The sequence below is a fragment of the Rhinoderma darwinii genome, chromosome 1, assembly GCF_050947455.1.
Source record: "Rhinoderma darwinii isolate aRhiDar2 chromosome 1, aRhiDar2.hap1, whole genome shotgun sequence".
Taxonomy (NCBI): domain Eukaryota; kingdom Metazoa; phylum Chordata; class Amphibia; order Anura; family Rhinodermatidae; genus Rhinoderma; species Rhinoderma darwinii.
In genome coordinates this window covers 331,288,990-331,309,307 of record NC_134687.1, presented here as the reverse complement: position 1 = coordinate 331,309,307, position 20,318 = coordinate 331,288,990, and the positions used below count along the sequence as shown (strand labels likewise).

Here is a 20,318-nt window from a genome sequence, read left to right as displayed (position 1 = left end):
AGAAAAAGATTTTGCTTTTGCTTGAACAAAACATAAAAACATGATTAGATTTTACCCTAAAATGGACCTTATTTTGTTTTGCAGTGTTGCAGAGAGAGCAATACTGACCAATTCAATAGCTACCTTCTCTATGTGGCCAAATGGTGTGGCCTATTGCCATGTACATGTCAATAGGGCTGCAGGACAAATTGGGGTCGTCTGCAAAATTTTGAGTTGCCTACAGACGCTTGAGCGCATATTATTTTTAGTACTATGACAAAAGGCTATAAAATATCTAACGTAAATGGCCAAACCACAAATGAATCTGACAGACACATGCATCACCAGTCTGAATCAGGCTATACACATGACATAGCTGTTGGCCCCAAGCTCATTCGGCAGACAACTATTTGTTACCATAAACATGCCACAAGCATCCTCAGCATGTTTTTTTTTAATAGGGTGAGGGGTAGGGACAACTCTGGCAGTGGCTTATTTCACATGAGAACAAAGGATCGGGCATGTTTCAACATGCCCAATTCCACCATCGCCTGCCATCTGCCATCATGGACAGTCGGTAGGCCCCCTTACACATAAGATCGTTGGCCAATCCTGGTAATATCAGGGGGTTCAGCAGACTTTTCTCAAGTGTATAGCCAGCTTTAGACGAATGAATGCTGTGATGGTTTCCCTTTTCTTACAGCACATTTGTGCTACTTAGCATACATAGTAGCCTAGAATTTTAGCCTCAGCTTAAACTGGTATGATGGGGTCAGTTCTTTTAGAATTCATAATAAAATTAATACAATCAGCAAGCGATGGCATATCCTAGTGATAGGGTGGGAAACCCCTTTTAACTACACTGCAAGTCTTTCTAAGGTCTAGATGTGAAGGTTGTCCCATGTCAGATGTTACGTTTCAGGTTACTTATCAATGATAACTGTTTGATGAATTTCGCAATTTAACAAATTTAAACATTAAAATTAAATCAGCAATGAATTTTTGAATTGCGGCTAATACTACATTTGTACATGGATGATGATTGCATCCGGGGTAATACTCTTTTTAAGGCTTTGGAACTATATCACACTGCCCATGTTACAGTATAGTTTCTAACCTTCTTAGAGCGTCAATAAATAATTCATACATTGTAGTCCGGGATACTGTGAAAATATTCAATCTGTATTTTGAAATGATGAATTTAACATAAACCTTGAAAGGATCTTATACTGTATATTGTTTCTACTGTTACAATAAAAGTAAGCATGCGTGATTGCATTTCGCAAATTAGGTTGTCCTGCAGGTATCTGACTTATGCAGAAACGGTGCAGCATCAGGGTGGGCAGAGATGTTAGTGATAAGAAATGGTTCTTCATAGCGGGTTCTCTACCACTGGGGAATAGAAAATAGGAAATAGGATTCAAATGTGAAGCCTTGTGTGGATAATACAAACTCTCCATCCTGCAGTATTGCTTTTTTATGTTAATATCATTGTGATACGTTTTAATACATATTTTTTCATGTTTTTTTCTGTTAATGTTTTTTTAATATAACCTTGTTTTATTATGTTCCTCTTTTTAATATAGTTTCCAATACCCATTCGTTTTACTTGACAGGTTTTTCATGAGTGCTTTTTAAATCCATGCCAGAATAGTGGATCGTGCAAACAGGTTGGAAGTGGATATACTTGCACATGTCTCAAGGGCTATACAGGTAATTAAACATTGTGCTTGTGAGTTACTAGTGGACAAGATTTCTCTAACATGTCTTACATTTAATCTATATAATGTACACAGCTTTTATGCTTTGGGAATTGAGGAATTGAAAACAAGAGTACAGTTTTTATATAACGGGTGTTTTATTTGAAATACTTAGGTTTTATTTCCCAGCAGAGACCCTCATTGTGTCATTTACAGCAGCATGCTTCACATATACAGTAAAATTCTTTTAATCTGGGACATGGTGTGTGCCGTCTGGATTATTCAATATTCAGGATTGTCAAATTATTGTAGAGAACCTTAAAGAACAAAGCCCAACATAAAGTGTTAAATGGGGTATTTCCATCTGAGACATTTATAGCAAATCCACAGGGTATGCACTAAATGTCTCATAGATGCAGGTCCCAGACCTGGGCCAAGCACTTATGTCCATAATTGGGGGTCACCTAACACCCGTCTGGCCTGATAAGGCAGCTGCCAGGTGGAGAATAAAATAATAGTTATTCTGCGGCACTCTCTATTCTGTTCTGAGAGTTATGAAAACAACCGAGCAAGCGTGCATATGCCCTTAATGTGTAAAATGGGAATAACCCTTTAACATAAAATGAAGTACTATACTGTAACCTTTTTTAAAAAAAAAAAAAAAAATCTAAGGAATTTCCTATTTGGGTATCTCTGCTTAGTAGTCTGCTTATATTCGTGTAAAAATGTATATTATGTTTAGTTTTGTGCTGTAAAGAAGTAGCAGATTATCATAATTTCTGGATTATTGAATGCCAGAGTAAAGGTATTTCTCCTAACATTGGCTAAAAATAGTGACAGTAACCTTCTCTCCAAATATAATTGGGAGAAAGAGTTGTAAAACAGGAGGAGGTTTGGGGGTGTGAACCAGCACCAGAACTTATTTTGATTGTTGCTATGGGGTCTTTATGTACGCTCTATGTACTAGCAGTAAAATTACATGCTATCTAAACACTAGTGTGAACGTGGCCTTAGATTAAATATATATTGATTTTCTCTCCACAATTCATGTAACCTAGAAATACCTTATACCCCTCCCCTGTCTTTTAATCACATCATACATTGGCAGGCATGCAAAATTCTGTTCCTTTCTTTTTTCATTGGTCAATTTTTTTTTATTGCAGATAAGTCTTATTTTAAAGTGTATGTGCACCTTAGTGCACATTTCTCTATCTTTGGACATGTCAGCTGACTGCGGGAGCTCCTATTGATCTCTTAGGGCCACGGCTCTTTTGTTTTAGTGATGTTCATGTTTCTGAGCTATGCTATCGGGCTCTCCATCTCAGTGGAACTCTCCCAGAGTTATAGAATATGTACAAAGATAGGAAAATTTTAAAAAATATAAGGAAAGTTAAAGGACATTCCCATCCCAGACAGTTATGTCATATCCACAGGAAATCTACAGAAAGAGCAAAATGGCAACCTTCAGTCTACGTCTGGATGCCATTGCCTCCCCTGGTGAAACAGGGATTAGGGGTCCATCATGCTCCCAATAGGTAGCGTCCCCTTGGATTGGACTTCCCCCTCTGAGACATTAATGTCATTTTCAATAGATATGCTCGAAGTGTCTGAGATGGGAGTACTCCTTTAGAAACATGTTGGCAAACCAAAAGCTGTAGATGGTAAAAAATAGTTAGACTTCTTTAATGAGGTTGTCTAATGAATACAACCCCTGTCCATATGACCTATTCCCGCTTGGGAGCCCCCTCTATGAGCCAGAACGGAGAGCTGCTCTGTAAGAACGGCTCCTGTTCTGGCAGACTTGGCATGTCCATGTATTACATGGACAGCAGTCAATTTGAATGGCCACCATGTATTACTACATTTCGCCTGCAGCGGCCTGCAGCTTTCCTCTGTAAAATCAACTGATGAGACAACCCCTATAAGTGTCTCAGCTTTATATTGTCACAGGCACCACATGTGCAGGGTACCTGCCCTATTGAAAGTAATTACAGCCATCTCCGACAAGAAACAAACCATGTCTGGAACTCTTTTAGGACACTGCAGTGATGATCATCATCAAAATGAACATTATTCTTTAAATACATTGTTATGTGAGGAACAGATGGTAGAAAGAAATTTTCAGTGATGTCACCATTAGTATTTTGCCTCCAGAGATGATGACTGGCAGATTGATTACATCCTTATAATAAAATAATACCTTCGTTTTCTTCCACTTCTCCTATCTCAGTTTACATCTATTTTCATTTAAATAAATGATAAATAACAATTGCTGAAATTACAATGGGCCAAGGATAAATAACTTGTTTAGCATTTATTAACTTCCAGCAAATGAGTATTGTTCCCTAGCTGCTAAATTAAGTTTCTATTAAGCCAGAATGTGACATTTGTTCGGAACATTTATTTGAAATATACACCCTCTTATAGCAGCATAATATGCATCTGCTTTTGTAATTTATTAATATGCTTTCAGGTACAAAGTGTGAAATTAACATTGATGACTGCAAATCCATGCCATGCAGAAACAATGGAATTTGCAACGATGGGGTTGGCAAATTTGAATGCCATTGTCCCGCTGGCTTCAAAGGTAAAAAAGAACCATTTCTGTGATGATTAAAAAGCAATGGCCCACATTTACTGAAACTGGCATTATTTTTAAGCAAAAAACATCTTTGTACAACAAGATACAGAGCCTTGCTAACGTAATAACCCCCTTGGATTTATTTTTTCTGGTTTTATGCATTAAAACCTTGAATTGAAATGGATTTCAAATTAGATTTTATGTAATGGACCTGACAAAATAGTCCAAATTGTTATAGTGGAATGAAAAAAAAAATTGCGTTAAAAAAAAGTGCATATGTATTCACCCCCTTTGCTATGAAACCCCTAAATAAGGTCTAGTCATTTAAATTAACTTCAGAAGTCACATAATTAGTTGAATAAGGTCCCCTGTGTATAATCAAAGTGTCACATGATCTGTCACATGACGTCAGTATAAATACACCTGTTCTGAAAGGAACCTGAGTCTATAACACCACTGAGCAAGCAACCTGAAGACCAGGGAGCTCTCCAAACAGGTCAGAGACAAAGTTGTGAAGAAGTATAGATCAGGTTGAGTTGTAAAAAATTATTCCAAACCCTGAACATCCTACGGAGCACAATTAAATCCATTATAGCAAAATGGAAAGAATATTGCACAACTATAAACCTGACAAGAGAAGGCCGACCACCAAAACTCACATACCGGGCAAGGAGGGCATCAGAGATTCAACAAAGACACCAACGATAACACTGAAGGAGGTCCAAAGATCCACAGCGGAGATGGAAGTATCTGTATAAAGGCCCAATTTAAGCCGTACACTCCACAGAGTGGGGCTTTATGGATGTGTGGCCAGAAAAAAAGCCATTGATTAACCCTTTAAGGACGCAGCCTTGTTTTGGCCTTAAGGCTCAGAGCCCGTTTTTGAAATCTGACATATTTTAGTTTATGTGTTAATAGCTTCGGAGTGCTTAAACCTATCGAAGCGATTCTGAGATTGTTTTCTTGTGAGACATTGGACTTTATGTTAGTGGTAAAATTTGGTCGATATATTCAGTGTTTATTTTTTAAAAATTGCAATATTTTGAGAAAATTTAGAAAAAAAAGCATTTTTCTGAATTTAAATGCATCTGCTTGTAAAACAGATGGTCATTCAACCCAAAATAGTTACTAGTTCACATTTCCCATATGTCTACTGTTAGATTGGCATGGTTTTTTGAACATTGTTTTATTTTTCTTGGACGTTACAAGGCTTAGAACATAAATAGCAATTTCTCATATTTTTAAGAAAATTTCAAAAGCCTTTTTTTTAAGGTACCTGTTCAGTTCTGAAGTGGCTTTGAGGGGCCTATGTATTAGAAACCCACCATGAAACACCCCATTTCAAAAACTAGACCCCTCAAAGTATTCAAAACAGCATTTAGAAAGTTTTTTTTAACCCTTTAGGCATTTCACAGGAACTAAAGCAAAGTGGAGGTGAAATTTGCAAATGTCATTTTTCTTGCTGAATTTTAATTTTATTCAATTTTTTTCTGTAACAAAGAAGGTTTTACCAGAGAAACACTACTAAATATGTATTGTCCATATTCTGCAGTTTTTCCACATGTGGCTCTAGTGTGCTCGTGAACTAAAACACAAGCCCCAGCCGCAAAGAAGCACCTAGTGCATTTTGGGGCCTCTTTTTTTTTTTTTTTTAAGAATATATTTTAGACAGTATGCCAGGTTTGAAGAGGTGTCAAAACATTAGGAATCCCCCAAAAGTGACCCCCTTTTGGAAACTACACCCCTCAAGGAATTAATTTATGGTTGTTGTTATCATTTTGACCCCACAGCACGTATTTGAATTGGTCTGTGAAATTAAAAAAATGACATTTTTTCCAATAAGATGTCATTTTTGATCAAAATTTGTGGTGATAAACTGAGTGTTCGGGCCCATGGGAGGTCTCAGAAGGGAAGGAGTGCTTTGTGTTCTTTGGAGTCCAGATTTTGCTGGATTGGTTTTCGGGTGCCATGTCGCATTTGCAGAGCCTCAGAGGTATCAAAGCAATGGAAACCCACCAGAAGTGACCCAATTTTGGAAACTACACCCCTCAAGGAATTCATTTATGGGTGTTGTGACCATTTACACCCCACAGTTTTTTCACAGAATTTATTTGAATTGGGCTGTGAATTAAAAAAAATATTTTTTTTTTCCAATAAGATGTAGTTTTGGCTCAAAATTTCTTATTTTCGCAATGAATAAAATACCATATTTTGTTGCCCAATTTGTCCCGAGTACGGCAATACACCATTTGTGGTGATAAACTTCCGTTTAGGCCCATGGGAGGGCTCAGAAGTAAAGGACCACCATTTGGCCTAATGGGGATTTTCTGGTGCAAAGTCATGTATGCAGAAGCCCCTGAGGTACCAGTACAGTTGAAACCCCCGAGAAGTGACCCCATTTAAAAAATGACACCCCTTAAGGCATTTATCTAGAGGTGTAGTGAGCATTTTGACCCCACAGGTATTGTGTAGAAGATAATGCGCAGCAGATGGTGCAGAGTGAGATTTGCAATTTTCTATACATATATGCCAATTCAGTGTCCGATATATTGTGCACAGCATGTGCCGCCAGAGACATACACCCCATAAACTGTAATGTGAGTTCTCCCAGGTATGGAAATACCCTACATGTGGCTGTTAACAGCTGCCTGGGCACACAGCAGGGCTCAGAAGGGAAAGATGAGGGGGATAAGCTGTGCGGAGTGCATCAGGGTAAGTAAAACTGGGGTAGATTAAAAATCAAGGGATGTATGATAAATTTTAAAACACTCTTTCATACAAAGCCCTGTTTTTTTTGGGACACGTGCGACATTGATATATTGTATCCTTCCTTATCCCCAGCTTACATCAGACTTTGCACCTCTTTTGACTTTTTCCCTTCTTGCCAGTTTGAGGAACTTCTCCTGGAAAGTGTTGCCCTGGTACGATGCGTGTGGCCTTGCTTCCAGAAGTTCTGGGTGTCCCCCCTTCTTGGTCCCTAAAGATTAGGTTCTTGATAACCACCTCTTGAAATTCCAGGAAAGTTCCCCTCTGGCCTGCACATCGATGTAGCACGTATGCATTGTACAATGCCATTTGCATGATGTGCACGGCCAGCTTCTTATACCACACCGCATGGTGCTGTAGGGCTTCAGGACTTGATCTGACAAGTCCACCCCTCCCATGTACCTATTGTAGTCCAGGATGCAGTCTGGTTTGGGGGTCTCTGTACTGGTACCTCATACTGGTACATGGGTACTGGTGTGGCCATGTATTGTTGTCAATACAAGGACATCTCTCTTGTCCTTGTTCTTGACACACAATATGTTGCTGCTAGAATGTGCCCTGCTCTCACCCCTTCTTAGTATTTGCCCAAGCAGTGTCTTAGGGAGGCCTCTCAGATTTCTTCTAGCAGTGCCGTATGCCGCAGTACTTCTGGAAGCGAGGCACTTGAAGAGTGAGACGCTGGTATAAAAATTATCCAGGTAGAGGTGGTAACCCTGGTCCAGCAGTGGGTGCACCAAATCCCACACAATTTTTGCAATAACTCCCAGTAAGGAGGGGCATTCTGGGGGCTGAATACTGGTGTCCTTCCCTTCATATACCCTAAATTTATAGGTATACCCTGATGCACTCTCGCACAGCTTATACATATTCACGCCATATCTTGCCCTCTTACTCGGCAGGTACTGGCGGAATTGAAGCCTCCCTTTAAAATGTACCAAGGACTCATCAATAGAAATACACTTCTCGGGGGTGTATGCTTGGGAAAACCGGGCACTGAAATGGTCTAATAGGGGTCTCTGTCTATACAAACGGTCAAAACTGGGGTCATCTCGGGGTGGGTACTGCTCATTATTAGTAAAATGTAAGAAGCGAAGTATTGCCTAAGTTTTTTTTTTTTTTTTAGGTTCCAGTTCAGTTCTGAAGTTGCTTTGAGGGGCCTATATATTAGAAACCCCTATCAAACACCCCATTTTAAAAACTAGGCCCCTCAAAGTATTCACAAGAGCATTTAGAAAGTTTATTAACCCTTTAGGTGTTTCACAGGAATTTAAATTAAAGTAGCGGTGAAATTTACATTTTATTTTTTTTTGTCAGAAAATCCTTTTTATTCAATTTTTTTCTGTAAAACAGAAGGTTTTAACAGAGAAACACAACTCAATACTTATTGGCCATATTCTTCAGTTTTGAGAAATATCCCACATGGACTGAAGCACCGGCCTCTGAAGCAAAGGAGCACCTAGTGGATTTTGAGGCCTCCTTTTTATTAGGCACCATGTCCGGTTTGAAGAGGTCTTGTGGTGCCAAAACAGTGGAAACCCCCCCAAATGTGACACTATTTTGCAAACTAGACCCTTTGAGGAATTAATTGTACTGTAGTTTTCATGGGGTGCATGCGACTTTTTGATCAGTTTTTATTCTATTTTTAAGTGGCATGGTGACTAAAAAACAGCAATTCTACTATTGTTTTTTATAAAAAAATTTTTTACAGCGTTCACCGTGCGCTATAAATGACATATTCACTTTATTTTGTGGGTCGATATGATTACGGCGATACCATATGTTTCTAGTTTTTTTTTATGTCTTATGGCATTTGCACAATAAAATACTTTTTGTAAAAAATCATTTACTTTTTGTGTTACCTTATTCTAAGAGCCGTTTGAGGAGATGTTTTTTTGCGTAACGAACTGTAGTTTCGATCAGATCAATTTTTAGGTACATGCAACTTTTTGATCTCTTTTTATTCCATTTTTTGAGAGGTGAAGTGACCAAACAATTGTGATTCTGGTATGGTTTATTATTATTTTCTTTTATGGCGTTCACCACGTGGGATAAGTAATGAAATAATTTTGTAGTTCAGGCCCTTACGGATGCGGCGATACCAATTATGTATAGTTTATTTGTTTATTTATTTTTATTAATAATAAAGGACTGATAAACTTTTATCTTTTACTTTTAAAACTTTTATTTTCTTATTTTTACACAACTTTTTTAACTTTTTTTAACTTTATTAGGTCGTCCCACTAGGGGACTTGACGGCAGAAGGCCCTGATCGCAATATTAATACACTGCACTACATGCGTAGTGCAGTGTATTAGAGCTGTCAGCTACTCGCTGACAGCAAGCATAGTGGGTCCTGACTTTGTCAGGACTCACTAGGCTTCCGTAGATGGCATAGCCGGACGCCATTATTAGGCGTCTGGTTGCCATAGCAACCATCGCTGCCCGCTATCATGTAGCGGGCCGTCGATGGTGGTTTAACTCCTAAGATGCCGCAATCGCTATTGTAAGGAGTTACTCAGCGGGGAAACAGCGATCGGTCCCCGTTATAGGAGCTGTGGCAACTGCTGTACGAGACAGCAGCTGTCACAGCTCCTGTATGTGTTGGGAAGATGGCCGAAATGGCCGTTCGTCCCGTGACAAATTATTCCATCATGGAGCGCCAACGATGTGGTTACCATGACGGAATAGTACGTCACAGAGTGCGAAGGGGTTAAAGAAAACCATAATAAAATACTCTTCTATTGTGTATGTCCCATGTATTCCTGCATGACGAGGCAAAAATAAAGGGAAACTACTACTTTTGAAAATGTGAGTGCCGTGGATCTTTTCTTCCTATTCAGACACAAATTGAATTTGATAAACAGCATGTGGCAGACACCCCAAACACCTGGAAGAATGGTCAGATGAGTCAGATTGAACTTTTTGGCCATCATGGGAAACACTATGTGTGGCGCAAGCCCAACTAAAGCATAGTGGAGACAGCATCATTCTCTGGGGATGCTTTCAATGACAGGGACTGGAAAACTTGCCAGGATTGAAGGAAAGTTGGATGATAGTAAATGCATAGCAATTCTTGAGGAAAACCTGTTTCATTCTGCCAGAGATTTGAGGCTGGGACGGAGGTTCACCTACAAGCAGGACGATGACCTTAAAAATACTGCTAAAGCTATACTGGAGAGGTTTAAGAAGAAACATTTAAATGTCTTGACATGGCCTAGTGAAAGCTCAGACCTCAATCTAATAGAGATTCTGTGGCATGAAGACTTCTGGACAAAAACACAATCCATCTAACTTGAGGAAGTTAGAGCAAATTTTCCTAGAAGAATGGTCAAAAATCCAATTATCTAGAAGTGCTAAGTTTATATAGACATACCCCAGTTAACTTGCATCTGTAATTGCTGCAAAAGGTGGCTCTACAAAGTATTGACTTTCACGGGGTGAATACTAATGTAAATTAAAGTTCTCCGATTTTTGTGCCAATAATTCGACATGTCACAATAAAAAATATTTTACACCTTCAAAGTGGTAGGCATGTTGTGTAAATCAAATGATACAAGGTTGTAATACAATGAAACAGGAAAAACACCAAGGGACTGTATGTACATATCAGTGATGAGTAGTTGAGTAGTTGCAGTGTGGTCCAAATATGGTTGTTGTTTTTTTTATATACTTTATTACTTTTTTTTTAAGGTACTTAAAACCACAGAGTCCTGTGTCCCTTAAAGAGAACATTTCCCCTGCCCATATATGTGCAACTGAGTGCACCATGTAATAAGCACTGTGGCACAAACGTCTCTAAAAATTCTATCTTCCTCCGTTATTTAGATATCGGTGCCATTATATTTGTCGCCTGATATGTAAATAACCCCTTGAACTGTCAATGGGACATTTCTTTATTTCTAAATGGCAGGTGGGCATGTTACTTATTGCTCTGACACTGTCCAATACAGACAGTGTCACAGCGGCTTGTGCTGTGTGATCTCTCTCGCCAGATCACACTGTCTCTTTTCTTCACTGTCTGACAAGAGCTGGAAAGGAGAGCGTGCACGTGCACGCACGCACAGCTCCACCGCTGCCGACACGGAACAGAAGAGGAGAAGACCGTGAATTCTTCTTCTCTTCTGTTCCATGGCGGCGGGAGTATCGTCGGCAGTAGGGACGTCGGAGCTATGCGCGTGTACGGGCGCGCACGCACGCTCTCACTCTTCAGCTCTCGGCAGACAAGGACGACAAGACTGTGTGATCTCACGAGAGAGATCAGACAGCACAAGCCACTGTGACAATGTTCATAGATGATTGGACAGATAGGCGGAGGAAAAGCCCAATCTCACATCCAGGAGTTTACAGAGGGCTCTAGAGAACTTAGAAGTAAACTGAACCCCCCGATCGGACACGATGTGAAGGGGCAAGCCATGCAAGTGGAAGATGTGCTCAATGAATGAGGTCATCGGGATAAAATGTGCCATCTTCGAGAACTAGTGCATCACCACCCAGACAGTGTTGCATCCTGCTGAGGGAAGAAGGTCTGTGACAAAGTCCATCGCAATGTGCTGCCAGGGGGCATTGGCTACAGGCAGAGGTTGGAGCCGGCCAGCAGGCTTGGAGTTAGCAACCTTGTTAGAAACACACACAGTGCAGGAAGAGACAAAGTCTACAACATCTTTGGGCCACCAGAAGTGATGAGCAATCATGTCTCGGGTCTTATGAGCACCAGCATGCTCAGCCAGTTAAGAGCTGTGTCCCCAGCGGAGAATTCTTCTCCTGTCTGCCAACCTAACAAAAGTCCTCCCCGGAGGGATGTCTCTAACCTGCAAAGGATTGGCAGTGACAATGCAGGACGGGTCTATGATACTTTGAAGGGACTCCACCGTGTCATCCGTCTCAAATGACGTGGACAGGGCATCGGCCCTCACATTCTTGTCAGCGGGGCGGTAGTGGAGCACAAATTGGAAACGGGTGAAGAACAGCGAACACCTGTCTTGACGGGGACTTAGTCATTGTGCGGACTGGAGATAGGTGAGGTTCTTGTGGTCGTTGTAGATCAGGATGGGGTGAGCTGCGCCCTCTAGCAGATGTTTCCACTCCTCCAGAGCCAATTTGATGGCCAGTAGCTCCCGATACCCAATAGAGTATTTGCGCTCTGCAGAAGAAAAAAGTCTTGAATAATAGCCACATACTACTGCCTTTCCTTTGGAGCTCCTCTGGAACAGAAGTGCACTTTCACCAACAGAAGAAGCGTCCACCTCCAATGAAAACTGCCGAGACACGTCAGGATGATGGAGGATCGAGGCTGAAGTGAAGGCTCTCTTGAGGCTAATAAATGCGGATTCTGCCTCTGGAGTACACACCCTTCTTGGTAAGGATAGAGATGGGAGCCGCCAGTGATGAGAAGTTTGGGATAAACTGCCGGTAGAAATTGGCGAATCCCAGGAAACGCTGTATGGACCTCAGGCCCTGTGGATGTGGCCACTCTGGAACGGACTTTACTTTCTCAGGATCCATCTTGAGACCTTGAGCTGAGATAATGTAGCCCAGGAAGGGCAGAGAGTTATTTTCAAAGACACACTTTTTTAGCTTGGCATATAAGCGATTCTCCCTCAATCGCAGTAGAACTTGACGGATGTGCCTCCGATGAGTCGTCGGATCTGGGGAGAAAATCAAAATATCATTGAGATAAACTACAACACAGACATAGAGGAAATCTTGAAAGATATCATTGACGAATTTCTGGAAGACCATGGGAGCGTTACAAAGTCCGAATGGCATCACCAGGTATACATAGTGCCAGTCTCAGGTATTGAACGCCGTCCTCCACTCGTCCCCTTGATGGATTCAGAGCAAATTATAAGCCCCACGCAAAAAAAAATTCTGGCTCCTCGTATATGGTCAAACAGTTCGGATATAAGTGGCAACGGGTATTTGTTCCTGACCGTGATCTGGTTGAGACCATGGTAGTCAATGCAGGGTCGAAGAGATCCGTCTTTATTTTTAACGAAGAGGAAGACTTTCGTATAAAACCCTTCTCCAAATTCTACTTGATATAGGCCGACATGGATAGAGTCTCTGGCAAGGAGAGAGGATATACCCGTCCACGGGGGAGAGAGGCACTTGGAACCAATTCAATGGGGCAGTCATAAGTCCGATGTGGAGGCAGCGTCTGAGCCTCCCTCTTGCTTAAGACATCCGCAAACTGAGTGAAATGGGGGGCAGTCCCGCCAATGACTGAGGCAGAGAAGGCTGGACAGGATGAATCTGCAACAGACAGCGACCAAGGCACTTGGAGCCCCATTGGAGAACCTCTCCGGAACTGAAGTCCAGGGCTGGGGCATGCAGTTGAAGCCAAGGCAGGCCCAGCAGAACAGGATTGATGGCTTTGGGCAAAACAAGAAATTAAATTAGTTCAGAATGAAGGGAGCCAACTTGGAGCTTCAGCGGCTTGGTCTTAGATACGATCGGATCGGGCAGAGGCAGTCCGTTCACCGAGGCAACAGCCAAAGATCTCTCCAGGGGAACTGTGGGCAACTGGAGATGATCCACTAGCTCCTTTTGGATGAAGTTTTCCGTTGACCCGGAGTCCATATAGGCAGAAACCCGATGCGTCCTCTCGCCGGATACTATGGTCACAGGAATTGTCAACTTGGAACAGAATACTTTATTAGGTACCATCCCTCCTAGGGTTGTCTCTCCAACCAATCCTAGGCACTGGGGTCTCTCTGGCCTCTGGGGACACAAACGCACAATATGGCCTCCGAGGCCGCAATACAGACAAAGTCCAGAAGTGCGTCTGCGTTGTCTCTCCTGGGTAGACAATTTGATTCGGTCCATCTGCATAGGATCCTCTAGTAGGACGACTGAGGAGGACAGTAGGGATTGCTGAAAAAGTAGAATCCAGCCTAGGAAATGCTCTCTCCCGGAAAACTTCTTTGGAACACTCCCGGTTCCTCATGTCAAGCCGGGTGGCTAGTAGGATGAGATCGTCCAGGGTAGATGGCAGATCACGAGCGGTCAGCTCGTCTTTAATTCCAGACGACAGTCCCTGCCATAATTTGGCCAACAAAGCCTCGTTGTTCCAAGTTAATTCAGCTGCCAGGGTACGAAACTGTGTGGTATACTCGCCCACGGAGAGGTCTCCCTGGTGTAGGGTCAGCAGGGATGCAGCAGCAAAAGAAACTCTCCCAGGATCCTCAAATATCGAACGGAAAGTCCGTAAAAAGCACTGTAAGTCATGGGTCTCTTATCCCTGATGTTCCCACAGAGGATTTGGTCATGCCAGGGCTTTGCCAGTAAGGAGAGCGATGATGAATGTGATCCTGGCGTCATCAGAAGAGAAGGACCTGGCATGTAGTCTGAAGTGGATCTGGCACTGATTCAGGAATCCCCGGCAGGCCCTCATGTCTCCGTCTTTGCGAGGAGGTAGGGGATCGGCACTGGTACAGACAGGAAGTGTAGGAGGAGGAACAGCAGGAATGGGTGTGGTGACGACTGTGGTTAGAGCAACCATCCGATGAGCAATGGCATTCACCGACAGGAGGAGTTGGTCTTGCCGTGGCTGGAGGTCTTGCATCTCGGCCAGCATGGCTTGTGTTGTCAAGGTTCCAGGTTGACCAGTGGGATCCATGGCCTGAGCGTACAGTTACGGTCTGTGGGTATGTGGCCCACTAGGCCGCACCGCCGTAGCGGGGAGGCAGCTGGCCAAACAGCAGAGCACCCAAGCAATACAAAGTCCCACACTAAGGTATCTGAATAGACCAGACAGTAGCCGAGGCTTTGGCACGGATGGAGGTAGGTGCAGCAGGTTATGCCAGACGTGGCGGATGACAGCAGGTGCCGCAGGTTGCGCCAGACTTTCTCGAACACACTGGACGTGGCAAATGACACTTGGAGATGGCAGATGACACAGGACGTGGCAGATGACACAGAACGAGGCAGATGACAGCAGATGCAGTGACACACGACTCCAACACTACATGCTCAGGAACATGAACACAGCCCAGGATACAGGAAACAGGGCACGGGTAACAACAGGAATGGGGTAACACTAAGGGACCATTTGCAAGACTGACATGGGATAAACTAACAACGCTCAGGCAAGGATCAGAAGGGCAGGGCCCTTTTTATAGTCCAGGGAATCATGGGCAGTTGATGAGAATGACTCACATTTGTGCGCGCGCTGGCCCTTTTAGACCGAGCATACGACCGCACCCTATGTCACACAGCGGACCTGAGCGGAAGTGAGCGCTGGCAGCTCCTATCAAGGATCCATGGCTGCGGCCGCCGGGGGGTGAGTAAGCGGACGGTCCGCGGCCAAAGACGCTACAAATAATACTACTCATATTTACCTTTATTCCTTTCTTTTCCTATTAAAGTGATAGACCGCAGATCCCCATTTCCCCCTCCCCCCAATCCCCTCTTACATATAAATTTTTGCCCTAACTACTTTAATCCTTTTTTTTAGCTCCTCCAAGGGCCCATGGCTCGTTCTAATCCCCATCTGGGGTAGGGGTGTATGGGAGTGGCTCCCGAAAATTATAAAAAATATTACTTGTATAATATGCTCTTTTCTTTTAAATTCAACTGTGGTGAGGTGCTGCGGGATGGGGGTGCATGTAAACACTTGTGACAGCAGTAATGGAGGCAGTGGTCATGTGATGTATCATGACCATTTCGTCCATAGCTTCCACTGCACATTTGCATACATACAAGAAGTGCTTGTAAGTAATTGTTTCTAACTGTCCAACCACTTTAAATGTTGGATTCTTGTGGATAGTTCATAAAGAGGTTTTGCCATCTAAGACATTTATAGCATATCCACAATATATCGGGAGCCCCCACCTTTCAAGAGAACTGGGTTTCCTAAACTCTATTCTACTATGGTGCCACATCAAGACAGAATATGAATGGGACCCATGTACTTCTAATAGGTGGTGGTCTCAGAGGTAGGACCCTCACCTATCAGTCATGTATGACATGTTCTGTGGATACAGTGGAAAAAAACATTTTTAATCTGTCAGGATTTTGTAGGTCTAGACTTTATACAGGTACAAAAATAGACAAAAAACATAAATATTGTATTCATTCTTTATAACTTATTGTATGATAACTTTGTTGTAAATATAGAACACTGGTTACCTATCTCACCAATGAACTAATATTTATCTTACATTATTCTTTTTTAAAGGTTCTTTGTGTGAAGAAAATATTAATGAATGTTCCTCTAGTCCATGTAAAAATGAGGGAACGTGCATAGACAGCATAAACATGTATCATTGTCGATGTGCAAATGGATTTCTTGGTAAGATTCAAAATGTTTTTCTTTCAATAAAGAATACAATTGATTTGTTATCCACAATTCAGAAACACATATTGACAACAAGCAGAGATGTCCGAGATATTTATATAAAGCATTATAGAAAAATTATTCAATATATTTGTATTAATCAGTGTTGTAAATAACTAATAAGTGCAACTAATAAATTAGTTTTCCATTGTGTAGCAAGTCTAAGACTCATACACAATGCAGTATTTCGGCTCCATATTAATGGGACATGTTTGACAAATTTTTTGTTTTTCGTTTTGCTAGTTTGTACCTAGTCCTCAAGCACCCAGCTGTATTATGGATCCGTGTTATACAGATCAGTAATATAGTGACCATTGCCTCCTCTGGGCCCATACTGTACCCCCAATTTTATACAGAAGCACAAATAGGTAGTGCAGAGAAAAAAAAAATGTATAATCTCTGAAGTAGACTGTATGGCCCTATTCACACTGACGCGGAAACCGAGTCGGAAAACGCGCCAAAGAACATTCGAAAATGCCTCCCATTGATTTCAATGGGAGGCAGAGGTGTTTTTCCCCACGAGCGGAAAAAACGCTCGCGGGAAAAAGAAGGGGCATGCCCTATCTTCGAGCGTTTACGTCTTTGACCTCCCATTGACATCAATGGGAGGCAGAGAAAGCATATTTCGTGTCGTATTTGCCCGGGTTGCTCAATGGGCACGAGCGAAAATGCAGTGAAAAACGCAGTGAAAAATGCTCCAAAAAAATGCTGCAAAAAAACTTCGTGTGAACAGGGCATAATACAGTGAGAATATTTTAAGCAAAATTGTTAATAAATAGGAGTAAAAACAAGAAGCACAAGCAGATGGAGAACTAATGATGCCAGGATGATATATTAGTGGGTTATGCGTATTTTTGGGAAAATACTTATCACACTGATACCATAGCTGGTTTAACTCATCTGTGCGGTTGGTATTCCTTGATCAATGATTTAGGTGGAGTTGTATCTACAGATAAGTCATAAGCACAAGATTCTGAGATGATTCCTTCTTTATAATAAGTCAGAAAAGCAACATTAATAATTTAAGATTTAATATCTAAAAGTCCTTTGGCTCAAAAGCTTTAATTTATAGATATACACAACTTGCCAGGCTCCAGAATAAATACTTTTTTTACATCTGGGAAGTCTTGTGTTTTTTTGTGTTTGTTTTTTTTAAATGTTTTTTGAACATTAAATTTATGAATGTATTTTTCGAATTCTCTTCTAAAGGACCTGCTTTTTTCATCATTTGTAGATTTGATAGGAATATAGAAACTGTTCTTGTGACCAAAATGTCATATCAATATCCACAAATTCACAAATATCTAATACAAATAAATGACCAGAATTTACAGAGGACATACAGCATACAATTGTACATACAAATCCAGCTATAGAAATAACATAGGTAATTTATTCACCATGACTTCATTCACTCTGCAGCAAAAGATACCATAAGGAGCATGCTGTGTTTTGGGGAAATATACCACAGGGGACAAAAACACACACAAAAAAACACAAACCAAATAGCAGTAGTAGAAATTTACTGGTGCACTGTACAAGTCATATCTCCCCAACATCTCCCTGCTCATACCATGTGGATTAGTTGTTGGCTCGAAAACGCGTAGCTCACATCAGACCTGGCATAGTGTTGCATCACTTTTCTTGTTGGTAAATAAGTTGCGCTTGGCACAACATAGAAACCCATCCGTCTTTCGTCACATACTTATGTGTTCGGAAAAAGTGCTACAGAGGCTTCATATATCTGGTTTTCAATCCAAACACCATATTTTTCAATGTATTATTGCAAAAACAAAACTGGTGTCAATACAATGATCAATCTGCCACAATTTATGTAGACAATTTACAGTACTTCCTATAATCTACCCATGACTACAAAACATCTGGCTGCTGCTGTTTTAGCAATTGAAAACATCCAAAATAAGCCAGTAGAAACGCTATTCAAACCTGTACTAGTCGGCATCCAGACTTGTAAAAGAAAAAAACAATAACTTGTTTCTTACAAGTTGAATCAAAGCTATAGACTGAAGATAAACGCATGCTCTGTTCTTGGTCACGTACCCTTTATATTGATAATATTCCCATTTTAGAGTTCATTTTCTCTTTCTCACAAGTGCATCCCATAGTGGTACAATGTCTACAGTTTATTGATCTACATTGATTGATATAAAGTCTAGTCGTATTGTACTTGACTGCCCTATGTATACTACATTCGTGAATAGGAAACGGTAATAGTGCAAACCTTTGTTTAACCCCTTCTTTGTATTCATTACAATGCTTCCAGCTCTGTTATTAAGAATCCTCTAGTGAGGTCTGTTTTTGCTGTGTTTTTTTCTCATACTTAATAGAATAAAACAATCTGTTATTACATCCCACAATGACAATGGGATTTTTTGCATATATCATTTATAAAACCCAAGACATCCAGGACATTAACCATATCACATAGGCTAATAACAGATTTATTTTATTCCCGGCGTTGTGCAGAAAGTATTTTCTTTTATACAATGCTGTCTTCACATCAGCACTGCTGTCAATGCATTCGACTTTTATAAACAATCATAAACGAGTTAATCTTTTTGATTTTCACAGAATAAAAAAAAAAGAATAACATCCTGCAGATCTAGCTGGTCTCAGCGTTCTGTCTTAGGCACCTGCAGAGAAAAGTAAATGCCAATTTTCTCAGCACCATGGCTCACTGCAGATGTCTATTGTCTGCTCTCAGCATTAATCCAACTCAGTATCAGAGGAGATAGTTATTATGATCCCATGGCATTCCCTGATAGAAGACTACTTATTAGATGATATTGCATGCTGCAAGTGACCTTGGATTACATTAAGTAGTCTTTATGTATTGTTATGATCAGCGCAAATGAAAAAAAAAAAACGCTTTATGTTTCTGCCTTGGTTTTCTACAGTCAGTTCTCAGGTCAAGGCAAGGTCCTTTTTATACAATACATGTACACAAATGTCAGTAAAACACGTGCTAAAACAGATCAGGCATGAAGCTGTAGCGCACACATGTAATATCATAGTTTAGAGTGTACTTATCATGACTTAGGTGCAGCTTATACAGGGGCATTTACAAGATGGCCATCAAGAGTTAAAGAGGATCTGTCACCAGTTTATTAATTCCCTATTTCCTAACTAATCTAATAGGGGCTTTGATGCTGATAACTACAGTATAATTTGTTTTAAAAAAACGTTTATTATTTTAAAAGTTATGTTCATTTTTATACATATGCTAATTTGGCTATACCTGCCAAATGGGAGGTTAAATGTTATTTTCACTCTGGGCGGTGTAAAGACAACTGTATGACGCTGTCCAATCCGTGTCATACAGGTATTCTCTTCACAGCCCAGCGTGATCTCCACTTCAATCGCGAGATCACGCTATGTTGTCACTTCTGGCCGCAGGTCCTTCACCACAGCGACTCAGCGGTACTCCAAGCAGACAGTCCCTACATCGCCTCCAGCCGTGACGGACGACTGTCATCGTCAGCAGCAGCACCACAACAACGTGCAGGTAAGTATAGCAAAACCCCTAGAGACCAGCACATTCATTTTTTAAAGGTCACCCTAAACGAAAAAGCATTGCATGTGTCCCACAAGCAGCCACTTACCCCATGGCAACAAGCATTTTAGAGGCATTTAAACCAGCAAACATCCCCCGATTGGCAGCGAACATTTTAGGTGCATTACAACCAGCAGACATCCCCCACGTTGGCAACAAGCATTTTAGGGGCATTACAACCAGCAGACATCCCCCTTGGCAATGAGCATTTTAGGTGCATTACAATCATTACCTATTCCCCCTTGGCAACGAGTATTTTAGGGGCATTACAACCAGCAGACATCTCCCTTGGCATTGAGCATTTTAAGGGCATTTGAATGGTCTCTAGGGGTTTTGCTATACTTACCTGCACGCTGTGGATGAGAGTCACCCGTCACAGGT

General features: G+C 41.3%; 1 protein-coding gene across 1 annotated transcript in view; it reads left to right on the top strand.

Moving 5' to 3' along the window:
* SVEP1 (sushi, von Willebrand factor type A, EGF and pentraxin domain containing 1) overlaps positions 1 to 20,318 on the top strand; it is a 376,990-nt gene that overhangs the window by 184,826 nt on the left and 171,846 nt on the right. The window contains exons 21-23 of the mRNA XM_075825648.1: positions 1,596 to 1,692; positions 4,153 to 4,266; positions 16,205 to 16,318. Of these exons, the coding sequence (XP_075681763.1) occupies positions 1,596 to 1,692; positions 4,153 to 4,266; positions 16,205 to 16,318 (325 nt within the window). The remainder of the gene's footprint in view (positions 1 to 1,595; positions 1,693 to 4,152; positions 4,267 to 16,204; positions 16,319 to 20,318) is intronic.